Source organism: Phoxinus phoxinus (assembly GCF_949152265.1).
Source record: "Phoxinus phoxinus genome assembly, chromosome: 19".
NCBI lineage: Eukaryota > Metazoa > Chordata > Actinopteri > Cypriniformes > Leuciscidae > Phoxinus > Phoxinus phoxinus.
This window is the reverse complement of record NC_136894.1, coordinates 16,400,792-16,418,901: the sequence shown is the minus strand read 5'-3', so window position 1 is coordinate 16,418,901 and position 18,110 is coordinate 16,400,792. Positions and strand designations below refer to the sequence as shown.

The following is an 18,110-nucleotide window of genomic DNA, read 5'->3' as shown; positions in this document are numbered from 1 at the left end:
GTTATTTACAAGTAACCAGAATGAGGAGGAAAGATTAACTTCCGTGTTTTTGCGTTAGTCTCTTGGTGTTTTCTCCGTCATCATGGGTGCGTGTATGGCCTTGTGTTCGCTGGCGAGCTGCGTAAGTCCAAAATATTGTTTTAAAATGGGTTAGCCTACTTTTTTTTCTCACTTTATGTTGTCAAACTTCAACAGGTTAGAAAGACAGCAACGCATTTTCCCAAAAAAACACTTGAAACTGTCAGATTTAAAGGCTGTTTCCTTGTTTTGTTTAACTTACGTTACGTATAAACTATAACGTTTTGAGAAAACGTAAATAAATGACTGTATAGCCATTTCTTTGTTATCTCAAAACTTTATAAACCATGTTTAACTTTTCCTCACGAGTTTTGCGCCCACATTTGATTTTACACTTTCCTTTTCAGACTTAACATTTTCATTTTACCAGTACAGTCATATGTTTAACATACAGACCCAAGCTACTTATATAGTTGATGTATAGTAGATTGTTCCCCCTGTATGACAGGGAAATTTGTGTATTTGCTGTGTTGATTGAGTGTTCTTGTCCTGTAGGCGTCCTGTCTGTGCGGCTCTGCGCCATGTCTTTTATCAGGATGTTGCCCTTCTACATACAACTCCACTGTGACCCGCCTGGCCTTCTCCTTTTTTCTGCTGCTGGGCACTATAGTGTCCATCATCATGATCCTACCAGGCATGGAGACACAGCTAAAGAAGGTACACAGACTGCTGGTGTCGTTCTACAGGTAGTGCATGGGCTCACAGCATAGCTGGTGTGCTGCTCATGAGGATCCAAGTTTGAATTTGTCCTGATCAGGACAAATTCTGAATTGGAACCCATAATACATAAAAAATTCAATGTGAAAAGGTTGCCACATAAGAAGGACAGAGGTCGAATCCACAGGAGGTAAGTCACTTAGACAATTACATGAAACAAAAGACAATTACAAGCAATACTATTCAGTCCAACATCAGTAACACACACATTGTTAAGATATTTAAATATAGATAACCTAAATCTGCAAAAAGATGAGATGGATCTCAAGGAAAGAGGGAGATTTTTTTAATCGCTAGTACCTTTATAATGAAAAGCTTTATGTCCAGCAGCTGAAAAGATTCCTGGTACAGTAACGACGAGATATTGCATATCTCTAAGTGGATACATAGTACAAGGAACCAAGAATTATTTTAGATATGGAGGACAGTGAAGTAGGCACAATTGAAAATAAATAGGTACCAATGGAAGTCTCTTCTTGAATTAAGCTGAAGCCAATTTAGTGATGCATACATTACACGCGGTACGTTGTTATCGGTACGGTACGAACAAATATCACGCCACATCATCGACAAAAGCATGATCACTCTCAGCGAAAAGGAAATCAGCGAGTTAGCAAAGAACCGGAAACAATGGAACTGTCTTTTTACCGCGCCTAGGCAAAAGAAACCGAAAGGAGGGAAACCTCTTGTCGACCTCTTGCCCAGCTCGACTGATGATGATGACATTACACAATGATGAGTTTCAAAAGGACACCTCAGAACAAATCTACACAGAGAGTTAAAAACAACATTAAGTGGCTTAAGAACAGTGTCACTAGTGTTCATGTAGATGATATCAGCGTAGTCAATAATGGGCAATATATCAACTGAGAAATTAACCTTTTCCTGACTTCTAATGTGAAACAATTAACATATCTATAGAGTGTACTGAGACAGCCAAATATTATTTTTGTGATATAATCAATGTGAGGATTAAAGGTAAGCTCAGAATCAATCCACAAACCAAGGTATCAAGGTATCAAATTTCACCATGGAGGACCCATCTTTAAAATCTTTAAAAGTCGCAAGTTAAGAGCACAAGGTTGTCTGTGCCACGTCCCAAACAACATACAATTGGACTTTTTCATATTCAACACTAAGTTGTTACTGTGAAGCCATTTTTGAGTCATAAAAGTCAGCTTGTAACCTGTTCTGGATACAGTGAATATCAGGGTCAGCAGTGTAAATGACGGTATCATCAGCATAAAGATGAATCTTACCGATGGAGCAAATGTGCGATACATCATTAATGAAATTTGAGAACAAAAGGGGTCCTAGAGTGGAACCTTGAGGAACCCCCTTATCAACCAATAAATAATCAGACAGTGAACCTTTAAAAGCACCAAAATGCCTTCTATTATGAAGATAAGAATTAAACCATAATAGAGCACTTTGATTCAAACCTATTGCATAAAGCTTGTCAAGAAGAATGTAATGATCCACCATATCAAAGGCTTTAGAAAGGTCAATAAAAATAGCACCAGTTAGCTGTCCCTTATCACAGGCGGATAAAATGTCATTGGTGAACTTCAATAAAGCTGTGGTGGTTGAAAAATTAGGCCTAAAGCCAGATTGAAATGGGGATCAGATATTCTGAATAATGAATTTTGATAATTGATTAAAAAAAATTCTCAAATATTTTGGCAATGTTACAGATAATAGAGATAGGGCGATGATTATTCATAATAGAAGCATCACCAGAGAGGGGTAACTTTTGCACATTTCCATGTGGCGGGAACAGCGGAAGTAGTCAAAGACAGATTAAATAGGTCCGCAAGTGGAAATATCAATACATGAGCAGCAATTTTAATATACCTATTCTCAAGCCCATCCGGACCAGTTTATTAAAATGAAGTTAATCATATATAAAAAAAAAAGCCTTCTTTTTTTGCCTTCTCTCATTTGTGTAGCTTTCTGAAAACACAGCAAGCTTACGAGAGGCAGCTGAGACATTCTGTTTGCAGTATTAGCCTACTTTATACAATTTTGTGGGTTGTACATTATTCATTATCTTAAATGTAAAATGTTCTGTTCTGGTCATTAACTTTTGATATTACTTTTTTTTGAGGATGTATATAAACACCCATGTTATGTTAGTAAGATTTTAAAAACACATTCAGGATGTGATTAAAATACATTTTTTGATCACGGTGTAAAACTTTTTTTATTTTGTGAATTTATCAACAGATTCCTGGTTTTTGTGAAGGAGGCTCTTCTTTACCATGGATTGAAGGGAAGGTGAACTGTGAGATCATTGTTGGCTATAAGTCGGTCTACAGGATGTGCTTTGCCATGGCCTGTTTCTTCTTCCTCTTCTCCATCATCATGATCCGTGTGAGAAGCAGCAAGGATCCACGAGCTTCAATTCAAAACGGGTATATTTTTACTGTTTGCTGTTCCAGCTGGCATTCATAAAATCTGTACTAATTTACCCATTACCATTTTGGTAACACTTTACTTGAAGGGGTGTTCATAAGACTGACATGACACCTTGATAATCATGACATGACGCATGTAATTAATATGAAGGAGGTTTTATACATGTTCATGACAACTGTCATTAAGTGTCATTTGCTCAATTATGACATTTTTAATGCAAATATGACATTGTTTGAGATTTCTTTGTTATGGTGTCAGTGACCACTTCCTGGTAACTTGTATATTACGGACTACAGTACTATGTCATACTGCGCCGCGTTACCGACCAGGCAGAACAATCCTTCCATCCACCATAGATAATTTCTCAAATTGCTTATCTGATTTGTCTCAGTTACTGCCTGAACCCAAACAAACAGATGAATTAGAGGAAGTAACTAGCACTATGAGCACCATTCTCTCTAGAACATTGGATATTGTTGCACCCATTAGATTAAAAAAGGTCAGAGAGAAAAGTAAAGCACCATGGTACAACAATACTACGCATGTTCTAAAGAGAGAAACCCGTAAATTAGAGCGTAAATGGAAACAAACTAATTTAGAGGTCTTTAGAATCGCGTGGAAAGACAGTATGTCACGTTATAAAAAGGCCCTAAAAGCGGCAAGGGCTGAGCATCTCCGCAAACTAATAGAAAACAACCAAAATAATCCAAAATTTTTATTTACCACCGTGGCTAGACTAATAAATAAACAAACGTCACCTGACCAAAATATCCCGTTACAGTTTAGCAGTAATGATTTCATGAACTTCTTCACTGAGAAAATAGAAAGCATCAGAACCACAATTGTAAACATTCAATCTTCAATCGCGCCTTATAAATCAGCCTCAATTATCACCCCGCAAGAACAATTACAGTGCTTTACAACTATAGAACAAAAAGAGTTAAATAAACTTATCACTTCATCTAAAACAACAACGTGCTTATTAGATCCTATACCAACTAAACTACTGAAAGAAGTGTTACCTGTAGTGGAAGATAAGTCAATATTATTAACTCGTCTCTATCTTTAGGTCATGTTCCAAAAACATTTAAACTGGCAGTTATAAAACCACTCATTAAGAAACCACAATTAGACCCACATAATCTAGCAAATTATAGACCCATTTCAAATCTTCCATTTATGTCTAAAATATTAGAAAAAGTTGTGTCCGCTCAACTGAGCTCTTTTTTGCAAGAAAATGACATCTATGAAAAGTTTCAGTCTGGATTCAGGCCGCACCATAGCACTGAAACTGCGCTCGTTAAAATCACTAATGATTTACTTTTAGCTTCGGACCAAGGCTGTATCTCAATACTAGTTTTACTTGATCTTAGTGCTGCGTTCGATACTATAGATCACACAATACTCTTAGATCGACTACAAAATTATACTGGCGTTCAAGGACAAGCATTAAGCTGGTTTAGATCATACTTATCTGACCGCTACCATTTTGTCTATTTAAATGGAAAAAAATCGATCATAACTTCAGTAAACTATGGAGTGCCGCAGGGATCTGTGCTAGGCCCTCTATTATTCTCAATATATATGCTGCCACTTGGAAATATTATAAGGAAACATGGAATTAGTTTCCATTGTTATGCTGATGACACTCAATTATATATTTCATCACGGCCGGATGAAAACGCTAAATTATCAAAATTGACAGAGTGTGTTAAAGATATAAAAGATTGGATGACGCGTAATTTTCTTCTATTAAATCCAGACAAGACGGAGGTACTACTCATCGGTTCAAAAAACCGCCCACAAAACCTCTCACACTACAACTTTAACATAGTAGGATGTCCTGCTACTTTATCCTCTACAGTAAAAGACCTGGGTGTCATACTAGACTGCGACCTGTCTTTTAAAAATCATATTTCATATGTTACAAAAACGGCATTTTTCCACCTTAGAAACATTGCTAAGCTACGTAATATGCTATCAGTTTCTGATGCAGAAAAGTTAGTTCATGCATTCATGACCTCGAGACTAGATTACTGTAATGCTCTATTAGCTGGTTGTCCTGCATCCTCAATAAACAAGCTACAGTTAGTCCAAAATTCAGCCGCTAGAGTTCTTACCAGATCAAGAAAATATGATCATATAACACCGATCTTATCATCTCTACACTGGTTACCTATAAAGTTCCGTATTAATTATAAGGTATTGTTACTGACTTATAAAGCCCTAAACGGCTTAGCTCCAGTTTATTTAACGGATCTTCTATCGCCCTATAATCCATCGCGCTCTTTAAGATCGCTAAATTCGAGGCTTTTGGTTATACCTAGGATATCTAAGTCCACCAAAGGAGGGAGAGCATTCTCACATTTAGCTCCAAAACTATGGAATAGCCTTCTTGATACTGTTCGTTGCTCAGACTCGCTCTCCCAGTTCAAAACTAGATTAAAGACGCATCTCTTTAACCAGGCATTCATATAAATGTTTTAATCTTACAGTTAAATCCGGCCTCTAGTTCATAACCGCCAGAGGAGAACTGGCCCCCGACTGAGCCTGGGTTCTCCCAAGGTTTTTTTTCTCCATTAGGTCACCTGATGGAGTTTTTCGTTTCCTTGCCACTGTTGCCTTTGGCTTGCTCAGTTGGGGATATTCAATTTAATGAATCAATCAATATTACTATTGATTAGCATTACCAAACATGGACGTTTTATTATTATTTTAATTTAATACTGTGAAGCTGCTTTGATACAATCTGTATTGTGAAAAGCGCTATATAAATATTCTTGACTTGACTTGACTTATGACACATTGACATAAACCAATACAGCATAACCTGTCAGTGTCTTTGTCATGACAACTTGACATTACTAAGACACACAACCTGTCAGAAATATGTCATACACATGACATAGCAGATTAATTATCAAACTTAAGAAACTTAACTTAATGGGTTAACATTACATTAAATTTGTCAGGTGGTTGGTTTTGCCATTGGCTGTCATGAGGCCATTATAACATTTTAATGACAAATTAAATTTGTTCCACTGTAGTTGAGGTCAAGAAAAATATTCATGACACAGTTATAATGGCCTCATGACAGCCAATGTCAAAACCAACCACATGACAGTTTAACGTAATGTTAACCCATAAAGCTAAGTGGTTTCTTCAGTTTGATAATTAATCTGCTATGTCATGTTTATGACAATATATGTTGTCTTGGTAATGTCAAGTTGTCATTACCAACAAGACACGGACAGGTTATGATGTATTGGTTTATGTCAAGTTGTCATAACAAAGACATCTCAAATAATGTCATATTTGCATTAAAAATGTCATAATTGAGTGAATGACACTAAATGACAGTTGTCATAAACATGTATAAAACCTCCTTCATATTCATTACATGTGTCATGTCATGATTATGAAGGTGTCATGTCATTCTTATGCACACCTTTTCAATTAAAGTGTTACCAATATGATCAATCTAAAAATAAAATCTATCTCGTGTTGCCCTCTACGTTTGAAAGGTTTTTATTTTATTTATTTTTTTTATATTTGAAATTCCTTTTTGCACAATAGTTTATGTCTAGGAAGCCTTACATAATGACTCATGCCAATGTGACTTTCTTTCAGTTTCTGGTTCTTCAAGTTCTTGATTCTGGTCGCTCTTACTGTGGGAGCTTTCTTCATTCCAGATGGAGCATTCAACACAGGTAAGTAAGCTGATAACTAAGAAAATAAAGACTATAGTTTAGTAATTACAAAAAATAAAAATAAAAAGGTTGTTGCTGTTTTTAAAATATTTTTTGTTATGGTAATTTTCACAAATATTTTTCCACTCATTGGTAAATGGCCAGTGTGATCTTTGTGCGACTCTTTACTGTCATTCACAGCTACGTAGGTTTTTTTCAGTACTCATAGAAACCATGCGTGAATTGGTGGGCGGGGCTAAAGAGGCAATAATATAGAAGTAGGCGTTGATCTTCTACAGGGTCAGTCGGTCGTTGCACTTTATAATGTTATAATGTTACAAAATTCAAAACTAGTCGTTTTGGCTTGGTTTCAATAAAAGCTGTTTTTGGACTAACAAGGACGTTTTGATTTCTGAAACTTACAGGATATATTTTTAGTACAATGATCTCTTATAGGTCAAAAGACCAAGAACAATTTGATTTCTTAATTCATTTAAAAAGTCTTCTAGTTATGCTTAGCTGTAAATAATTTATTTAAAAAAAGAATTCCTCTTTGTGAGTGCAGTCTCTATAAAATAAGTCACTTCAAGGTGGCATGGGGAGCTGGTAAAGTCATGCCAGTTCATTGGGTCAAAAGGAATGAATGTAAAACCTACATTTTGTCCATTGCAGTGTGGTACTACTTTGGTGTGGTTGGGTCCTTCATCTTCATTGTGATTCAGCTCATTCTGCTGGTGGATTTTGCTCACACCTGGACCCAAAAGTGGGTGGAGAACGCAGAGGACGGGAACCGTAAATGCTGGTATGCAGGTATGTTCAGCAACATTGTTTCTGCATGACTAAGCTTTAAAAAAGCTTTTAATGAAGGTAAAAGCTGAAAGCAAGTGAAAGGGTCACAAGCATTAAAATATATTCTCAATATATTGAGAAGCAATGGACTTTTTACAGACTATGATGATGCAATTCCACAGTTGCTAACATCGTAAATCTAGGAATTTATATTTTATTTTTTTATTTAAATTTTTCATTTGATGTGTTTTATAGCACTATAGTGTGTTATTACTTTGGCATTAAATTGCAGATAACTAGTTAACGCTGTGACATGAGTGTTTATAATACAACGGCTGAGATAGTGAATAAATTATCTTTATTAAAGCCAATGTAATAAGTCTCACTATTTTTTTTTTTCTTTCCTCTTTTGTAAAGTCATGGAAATGGAATCATCGTTTGCCTTTTGCTAGTAAATGAGAATGCAAAAATTATATTTGTTGTAGTTTCCGTTCACCACTATTGAAGTTTAGCCAACTATGACGACTTCCGCTTCGGAGAACCCCCGAAATGTGATTATTGACAGATACATATTGACAGATGTGTGTTTTCTCCACAGCTCTGCTCTCTTTCACATTGGTGCACTATATCTGTGCCTTCGCTGCTGTGGTTTTGTTCTATGTGTTCTACACCCAGCCAGATGACTGCACAGAGCACAAAGTCTTCATCAGCCTCAACCTCATCTTTTGTATCATTGTGTCTGTGGTGGCCATCCTTCCAAAAGTGCAGGTCATTCCCACACTCATTTGATCCATTTGTGCTCATTTGTTTTCTTGTCTCTCTCTCTATCTTAATCACTCTTATGCAGCTCTAAGACTACGCTCAAAAGGCTAAAGCTGTTCTGTTCTGCTTTGGGGTGTTTTGGGTTTTGTGGGAGTGTGTAGAATCAAAATGTGAACATTTGCATTGTATATGTGTTACAGGAATCTCAGCCGAGTTCTGGTCTGCTCCAGCCATCTATCATCTCTCTCTACACCATGTATCTCACATGGTCTGCTATGAGCAACAACCCCAGTAAGTCTCACAACCAGATCACATGTCCATACCAACATTAACTTCTTTAATGCTGTTTCACTTTAGTTGATTTTAATAGATGTTTGGACTGAATTACTAATTTGGTTCCTACTGTATGTTGACCCTTCTCTTTAAGAGAAAGTTTTAGAAAAACACTGTCTGGTGTTTACATGTACAATAAAAAGTTGATAAATTAAGAATTTGACATTAAGGTGATTTACATTAAAAAAAAAAGTGAAATCAGAGTAAATCAGATACAAAAAATTTGGTTTGATTTATCAGGTTTTGTTTAAGCGTTCTAGAACAACGATCTATGGTGGTTACATAAGTTAAAAATAAATATTGTTTAAAAACGGTAGCTGTGATGTTCAGCATCTATCCACATTTTTTGTTTTGTTTTTTACCTTTATTTGGATAGTACAATATCTGTTTAACTCTGACTCGGTCAGAAGGTTATTCACAAAACACCCCAAGGTTTTTTTTATGACAGTAGATGACTTTAACCAAACCAACCTCAAGAAAGTCCTACCTACATTTTATCAGCATGTTACTGTTCCCACGAGGGTGGACAACATTTTAGACCATGTGTACAAAAATGCACAGGGTGCTTACAGAGCCTTCCCCCGCCCCCACCTGGGTAGTTCTGACCGTTCTTCTGCTATGCTAGTGCCCTCTTATCAACCACTTCAGAAACAGGAGAAACCTGTTTCCAAAGTCATCAGAAGATGTCCAGAGAGAGCCATATCAGCACTGGAGGACTTTTTTTTTTTTTTTTTTGCACCAATTGGTATGTGTTCAAAGAGGCTGCCAGATCTGATGGTGTGATAAGATATTGAAGAATATGCTCCATCTGTTACATGTTACATCAACAAATGTGTAGACGATGTTGCTCCCTCCAGGAAAATAACAGATCCCCCAAACCAGAAACCTTGGTTTCATGCAGATGTCTGTTCCCTCCTCAAACTATGAGATGCTGCTTTCAGGAAAGGTGACAAAGCAGTATTGAAGGAAGCAAGAAACAACCTCACTGCTGGAATAAAAAGAGCCCAGGCCACATACTCCCACAGGATCCAGGAACACCTGAGACTAATGACCCCCGGCGAATGTAGAAAGGGCTAAAGGACCTTACTGGCTACAAGAGCAAAAACTACAACAATGCTTCTGTTAATGATCCCTTTTGCCTCATGCATTGAACAATTATTTTTGCTCGTTTTGAGGAATCCAACAGCAGGTGCTGTCCCTTACAACAACTGAGGTAAAAGGACTCTACAGAGTGTGAACCAACGCAAGGCTACTGGCCCAGATGGGATTCCTGGACAGGTGCTGAAAGAACGCTCGCACCGGCTGACAGATGTCTTTACAGACATCTTTAACATCTCGCTAGCACAGTCTGTGGTTCCAGCATGCCTCAACTTCCATCTTCATTCCTGTACCAAAAAAAAAATCAACAATAACCTGCCTCAATGACTATCGGCCTGTGGCACTCACGTCAATCATCATGAAGTGCCTCGAATGGTGCCTCGACTTGCATTCAAGACCATCATCCCACCCACACTGGACCCCTTACAGTTTGCTTAACACAATCACTGTACTGCAAATGCCATATCATGTATCACCCACCTGGCTCTTTCACATCTGGAACACACATGTCAGAATGTTTTTCATTGATTTCAGTTCAGCATTTGATACTAATCTGTCACAGACACTCATTAGTAAACTCTTCACACTCTGACTTAACGCCACACTCTGCAACTGGGTTCTGGACTTCCTCACTTTAACAGAACTCGGGTAGTAAGGATCCACGAGAATACATCACTCTCTCTCACTCTGAACACCGGATACCTTCAGGGCTGTGTTGAGTTTGTTCCCAGCCCATTACTGTTCACACTACTCACCCATGACTGTATTGCAGTCTGCAATCACATCATCAAGTTTGCTGACGATACAACAGTGGTGGGCCTAATCTCACATAACGAGACGAGACTACAGAGAGGAGGTAAGAGACATTGAGCTGTGGTGCACAGACAAAAATCTGTCTCTTAACTTCAACAAGATGAAAGAAGTGATTGTAGACTTCAGGAAATCTGCGATTTACCCTCAACTGCTCATTAACGGAGTGGCGTTGGAAAGTTCCTGGGGGTTCACATAACGATTTCTCCTGGAACCAGAACAACGCCTACACTTCCCGAAAAGGCTTAAAAAAGCTGGCACGAGTAAGATCATTTTTTTACTGACATAAACTTTTACAGATGTGTAGTGGAGAGCATATTGACCAATAACATCACAGTCTGGTTTGGCAGCTGTTCTGCCGCTATAAAGTCTTCCTATAACATCATTGTGTCCAGACTTCCATCTATGGAGGACATATACAAAGTCTGGTGCATTAAGAGAGCAACCAGAATTGTGAAGGACTGTACCCATCCCTCTGCTGGATTGTTCTGCCCACTGCCATCTGGAAGAAGATTCAGAAGTATCCAAGCAAGGACCACGAGATTGAAGAACAGCTTTTCCCCCCAGGCGATCAGGTTACTTAACAGCGCTGGCTGACCACTGCCATTCCCCGCAGGGAGAGTAATTACAATAAAAATACTTGAACTTAAGTCTGACGTCACATGTCACCGTTTCCAGGTTCAAACGCTCTATCAGATGCCAAAACCAAACAACATATGGTGGTAATATACTCTCACGCTGTGCTGTAAACTACCGAAAAATCATGTTCCTAAACTTTTATCTCCATTCTGAAATACCAGATGGCCAAGCAGTGATTCATATTTTATGTATTGTTGAAATGATTGGTGTCTGGGTTGCCATGACTCCAGAGGCTGTAATGTTCACTGTGAGTTTATATTAGCTTACCTTAAAGGGGTCATGACATGAGAAACCAAATTTACCTTGATCTTTTGGTATATAAGAGGTCTTTGTACCATTAAAACGTCCTGCAAGTTTCATAGCTTAAGACGTCCTCCCCATTATAAACGAATCATTTATTTAATCAAGCTCTAAATACAGCTCGTTCTGGATCCATGGTAAGAAGTGACGTCACGGTACGAAGTGACGTACCAGCGTTTGCATATGACCGCCTCCAGCACAAGACAACTACGCTTAAAGCGCAAGACAACTACGCTCATTTCGTATCGCCGCGCGCCTCACAAGTGTTCAGTCGACGGACAGCGAGTGGGTCTGTGTACAGGGAAATTACGATGCCGCAGATGTGCTGTTCCTGGCTGTGGACAAACAACATCTTTGAATACGCTGCGAAAGATCCAGTCGTCAGGGAAAAATGGATGCACTTTATTTTTTGCGGACGTCTCAGTCACGGCAGTGTTAGTTTAAGCGTTTGTGGATGACTGTTTTGAGCTTTGCCAGAAAACTGTTGCTCAAAGATAAGTCTGTGCCGACTATTCTGGGCTCAACATCGACGACGCAAACTGTAAGTAATGTATTTAAAACTTTAAACTACTTTTTAAATACGCTGAAAGATCCAGTCGTCAGGGAAAAATGGATGCACTTTATTTTTTGCGGACGTCTCAGTCACGGCAGTGTTCATTTAAGGATGACTGTTTTGAGGAAAAAATCCCAATATGATGCTTGGCTTTGCCAGAAAACTGTTGCTCATAGATAAGTCCGTGCCGACTCTTCTGGGCTCAATAACGACGACGCAAACTTACTTTTTACCATGGCTAATATAAACACATTTGTATAAGAGAATCTTGAAAATATGTCGCCTTTCTAGTAGGCCTACATGTGATAGAAAATCAAAAATGTTGCCTTTATCAATGCTGCGTCTTCAAAGATGGCCTGTCTGTGCATGCATTTTTGTCCGTGGTACACCCTATCATTTCATTGGAATTAGTTAAATAATGTTAAACTGTTAGCAAATTAAGCTAGCAGCTATAGGATAATTATGCAACAATAATCCGTTTTCAAGTGTCTCGGTTTAATTTTTTTTTATTAATTCAAAATAGTTTCACTTTCCATGTGGATACGGGCTGATCCAGTCTTCGTTGTTGGGGTGATGCTTCATTTTGTGGTGATTCCTCATCTGATTCCGGCTCAAACATAATAAGGTTTTATCATTGCAAGAGCCATCGCTTCGCATGCATCACCCGCTATTAAACAGTTGCGCCGAATCCGCAAATGTTCTGGCTGGGGGTGTTAATAATTGATGCATAGGCACTGACGTTAGCCAATCATAACAGTGGGCGTTAACACTGAACTCTTAAAGGGGAAACACCCCCAAAACAGACTGTTTGAACCAGAGGATGAGAAACAGGGTGGGAAAAGGTCATAAATCACTACATTTTAAAAGTTTTTTGTAAAAAAAACTATAGTAATACTATAATTGCACCTAAGGGAACATAATAATAAAATAAAAAAAACCATGTCATGACCCCTTTAAATGTGTAATAAGAATAAACGGTTCTAATAAACAGCTGAATCTCACTTGAAACGAGTGAAGGCTTGGCCCCGGAAATAGTAATCTGTCCATGACTTTTAAACGGATAGAGTGGACAGGAAGCAATGTGGGAGAGGGAAGCAGACAACTCACTTGTCGAATATATTTTGTATATATTTTCGTAATATATTTCTGCTGTTTTGCAAATTTACACCTCCTGTTAACTTTAACCACACACCCTCTCTTTACAAATGTGAAAAATTAATGAAAAGCAAAGAGAGAGACTCTAATGTGCCATATCAGAGACAATTATTTCTCACAACACCTATTTCAGTGTTTGCAGAAACTAATTTTATGTACATTTCCATTCAAAAGTTTGGGATTGGTAAGAATTTTTTTGAGAGAAGTCTCTTAATCAGCAAGGCTGCATTTATTTGATCAAAAAATACAGTAAAAAAAGTATTATTTTAAAGTATTCTATTTTTATATATTTTTTAAATTATTATGTATCCTTGTGAAGACAAAGTTGATTTTTCAGCATCATTACTCCAGTCGTACATTTCCCATGATCCTTCAGAAATCATTCTAATTGGCTGTAAACTGTAATACATACTTTTTTAGGATTCCTTGTTTCTTAAAGTTAAAAAATAGAAATCTATTGTAACATGATAACAGTTTTCATCTAATAAATGCTTCCTTGCTGAATGAAAGCAATAATTTTAAACAATAAATAAAAAGTTACTCGCCTCAAACCTTTGACCAGTAGTTTATATCATTGTCTGATGGTCTCTTAATAATCGTTTTTTCACACTACATGATTCCATTACCAAAGATAGAAATCACATGCTTATAAAAGCTATACCAGAACAAAGGAATTATGGGAAAGACATTGGAAAATTCCAGACACCAGTTGTTTGTTTACATGAGTGGATGCTGGGAAATAAGACATAAACGCATGGAGCTGCTTGAATGGAAAAAATGACATACCTCAGAAACCTCCAGGCCAAATGTAACAGGATTTAATGCAATTAAACTTTAAAGGAGTGGAGCACACAGTATGAAAATTGTCCCAATTGTTGTCCCTCAATCATTAACTCAGAATTATTGCATTATAGCCCAGATAGCATGTGTAAAATTAATAACAGAATCTGTATCTATTTTAGAGTATTACTGTATGCTGTTGTTTCCTCATAAATAAACATGTATGACACGTCTCTTTTCCTCTCTGTGCACAGATCGTAATTGCAACCCCAGTCTGTTGGGTATAGTCAATGGTGGGCCAACAGCACCCACTCCCACCAGTGCCCCCGGTATCCATACACAGTGGTGGGACGCTCAGAGCGTTGTGGGTTTGGTCATCTTCCTCCTCTGCACACTGTATGCCAGGTGAGCTTCTAACCATCATCCTTACCACTGCTAGCAACAGACAAGGACTATTTAATATCATAAGTTAAATGAAAACCAGTGATGCTGAGCAGTACATCTAATATAAAATATTTCAATATTTTTTTAACCTTTTGATTGTATTCAAATAAATATATGTATTGTAGAATTCGCTTTGAAATGGCTTTAAAATCATGAAAAATAAATTATAATCAAACATGAAAAGACATCTTTATCTTAATGCCCTCATGCTCATTACTTGTCTACTGACAGGGTTTGTAGGAAATGCAATGTCCAAATGAAAAGCACATTGAAATCATTGCTATATTCATGATATTTGTTTATTTTACATTCCTGTGTAACGTTTGGGGTCATTAAAGGATTAGTGAAATCTAGAATTAAAATTTCCTGATAATTTCCTAAACCCCATGTCATCCAAGATGTTCATGTCTTTCTTTCTTCAGTCAAAAATAAATTAAGGTTTTTGAGGAAGACATTCCAGGAGTTTTCTCCATATAGTGGACTTCAATGGGGACCAATGGGTTGAAGGTCCAAAGGTAACATAGGCTAAAAACATTTAAATTTTCTCCAACTTCAAAATCGTTTAACATCGTTGTTTTACCTTTTTTTGCAAAGGGCATTTGACCTAGTCTTTGCACGTTTGCTTTTTTAAAACTGGGTCAGTACTTCTGGTACATGCGTGACCTTTCCAACGTGATTACGCAATGTGTGAAGTCATGGATGCTCATTGCAGAGCTAGTGCAAGACGAGCGTTTGTGGTTAAAAAGTATGACTGATCGAAGAAAATGACAGAAACCCTTACTCCTCTGCTGGGATCGTGTCGAGCCTTTAAAGCTGCATTGAAAGTGCAATTTGGACCTTGGTTCCTGTTGAAGTCCACTATATAGAGAAAATCCTGGAATGTTTTCCTCAAAAACCTTAATTTCTTTTCGACTGAAGAAAGACATGAACATCTTGGAAGACATGGGGGTGAGTAAATAATCAGGAAATTTTCATTCTGGACTAAACTACTTAAGATTTTTAAATGTTTTTGAAAAAAGTCTCTTATGCTCAACTAGGCTGCATTTATTTGACCAACATTATTGTGAAATATTATTTAATTTAAAGTAACTGTTTTCTGTTTTAATATAATATAAAATGTAGTTTATGCCTGAATTTTCAGCAGCCATTACTCCATGATACTAAAGTCACATGATACTTAAGAAATCATTGAACTCTGTTGATTTGGTGCAATGTATCAATGTTGACAACAAATGTGCTGCTTAATATTTTTGTGGAATCCTTGATAATTTTTTTGAGGATTCGATTTTCAGGAATGGAAAGTTCAAAACAACAGTATTTATTTAAAATAGAAATATTTTGTAACGTTATAAGTATCTTTACTGTCTTCACTACTTTTGATCAATTTAATACATCCTAGCTGAATAAAAGTATATCTTTCTGACCCTAAACTTTTGAATGGCAGCATTTCATATTATTCAGTATATCGTAAATGTTCAGTATATCTATCAAATATATTTAAAATGTAAGGTTTTTTGTTGTTGTTGTTGTTTTTTGGTAAAATGTCTAACTAAGCCACATTTGACATGTTTTTCTAGCATTCGTTCCTCAAACAACAGCCAGGTGAACAAGCTCATGCAGACAGAGGAAGGTCAGGGGCTGGCGAGCGCTGATGCCAGCGAGGGCGTCTCTGAGGATGGCGTGAGACGAGCTGTGGATAACGAAGAGGACAGCGTCACATACAGCTACTCGTTTTTCCATTTCTCCCTCTTCCTTGCCTCCCTCTACATCATGATGACCTTGACCAACTGGTATCAGTGAGTGTCTAGAGCAGGGGTATTCAGTTAAAGTTCCAAGAGGTCCGGTCTCTATATTTCCTTCCCAGCGAAGGTCTGGACAATATACATATTGTGTGTGTGTGTATATACCATATATATATAAGATTAAGAGGTAAGATCGGGTGTTTTATCAAGCTATTATTATTTTTACATTTTACCATGTGACCGGAAAAAAATATTGTATGTGGGTTCAGGGTCTTTTTTTAGTCTTATTATTTTTAAATTTTGCTTAAAATAAGCATCTACTAAAAACAAACAATGTACATTATCAAAACACCCTTATCATGAGCAGAGCAAAGTTGACTAGTAAATTTCAAAGTTTAAGTTGCCATCTACAAATATTTTTCCCAATTATAACATTGTTTATTATGAAATGTTCTTAAAGGATAATTCCCGTATTTAACACCTTGAGTCTATATTGTAGTTTGTTTTGGATGAACAAGAGTGGTGGACAATGGTTCCTCTCTCGAGTTTTTGACTATAATAGAATTGGCCATGGACCCATTAAACATTGGAGTCAATGGTCATGTCCGAAAATGTCATTAAAACAGCCAATAATGTTCGTTTACAAAACTGTTAAACTCACCGAGTGATTAGTGGTGTTGTTTTGATGACCCTGTTGTTTTGATGAGCTGCTCACTTTCAACTGTAGAAACTGTAAAATGGTGCTACAGTTGTCATTGTCTCGCGGTCCACCATTTGAATATGCCTAGAATATCCTAAAACAGCACAACTGTGATCGCCCAGTATTTTTCCCTTTCGTTTTGTCCATAGGCATTTCAAAACAGGTCTTCAATCCTATGGAGAAAATAAATCGTTTTTTTATTTTCTTTTGGAAACAAATTGTTCCACTTTACATTATGCCATTTTAGAGTTGAATTCCGTGTACATGTTAATGTGGAAAAAATTGGGGATTTAGCAATAATTATTCCTTAAAAAAAAAAAAAATTCTTCTCTTTCCTTCTCAGGCCTGAAACCGACTACGCAGCCATGAAAACCACTATGCCATCTGTGTGGGTGAAGATCTGTTCGAGTTGGCTGGGACTGGCACTGTACCTCTGGACTCTTGTGGCTCCGGTAATCCTGGCCGACCGAGACTTCAACTAAACGCCCATACGATTCTACAAGTGGCCTTATACTATATACCTTATGCGGAGTTCACTTAGACAGTACATTACAGAAGTTTTTGTTTCTTAAAATGTTCTGAGCTCTTGAATTATGCACACTTGTAAACCTTTTCACTTTTCATTTACATTTTTGTTGTTACATAATCATACACCTTTACCAAACCTTTTCAACTGTACCCACAATACACCTCAGAAAGCCTGTCATAAATGATGCCTCAATCTAGGTAAAGACTAAATAGGGCACTTTTATGTATTAATCTTTCTGTTTTAAAATTATCTAGAATTCTTTGTAAATTTATGTAAACTTCAATTCACATATTCTGACATCACATATTCTTTTATACTTCCATTTCTGGATATTTTATTGTTCTTTATATCTGTCTTGGGTCCAATTTTGTTACAAATTGCACTACGTTTGATCAAATCAAAGATGAAGATTCAGTTGAAAACGAAGATTTTGATTAATTTTTTTTCTAAAGAACTGTAACCATTTACACTTTCAAAGCTTTATGATGACATTCCTGACCAAAAAGATTCTAGTTCTGTTTTTGTACTTCATTCATTCTTATAAAACTGATTATTAAAGAAAATGTACACAAGA

General features: G+C 37.1%; 1 protein-coding gene across 1 annotated transcript; it reads left to right on the top strand.

The window, feature by feature from the left end:
* serinc2 (serine incorporator 2) lies at nucleotides 1–18,110 on the top strand. Its single transcript, XM_079590166.1, has 10 exons — nucleotides 1–121; nucleotides 574–735; nucleotides 3,022–3,209; nucleotides 6,844–6,923; nucleotides 7,575–7,712; nucleotides 8,290–8,459; nucleotides 8,654–8,744; nucleotides 14,376–14,526; nucleotides 16,143–16,361; nucleotides 17,351–18,110. The coding sequence occupies exons 1-10, from the start codon at nucleotides 83–85 to the stop codon at nucleotides 17,487–17,489; spliced, it is 1,377 nt and encodes a 458-aa protein (XP_079446292.1). The 5' UTR covers nucleotides 1–82; the 3' UTR covers nucleotides 17,490–18,110.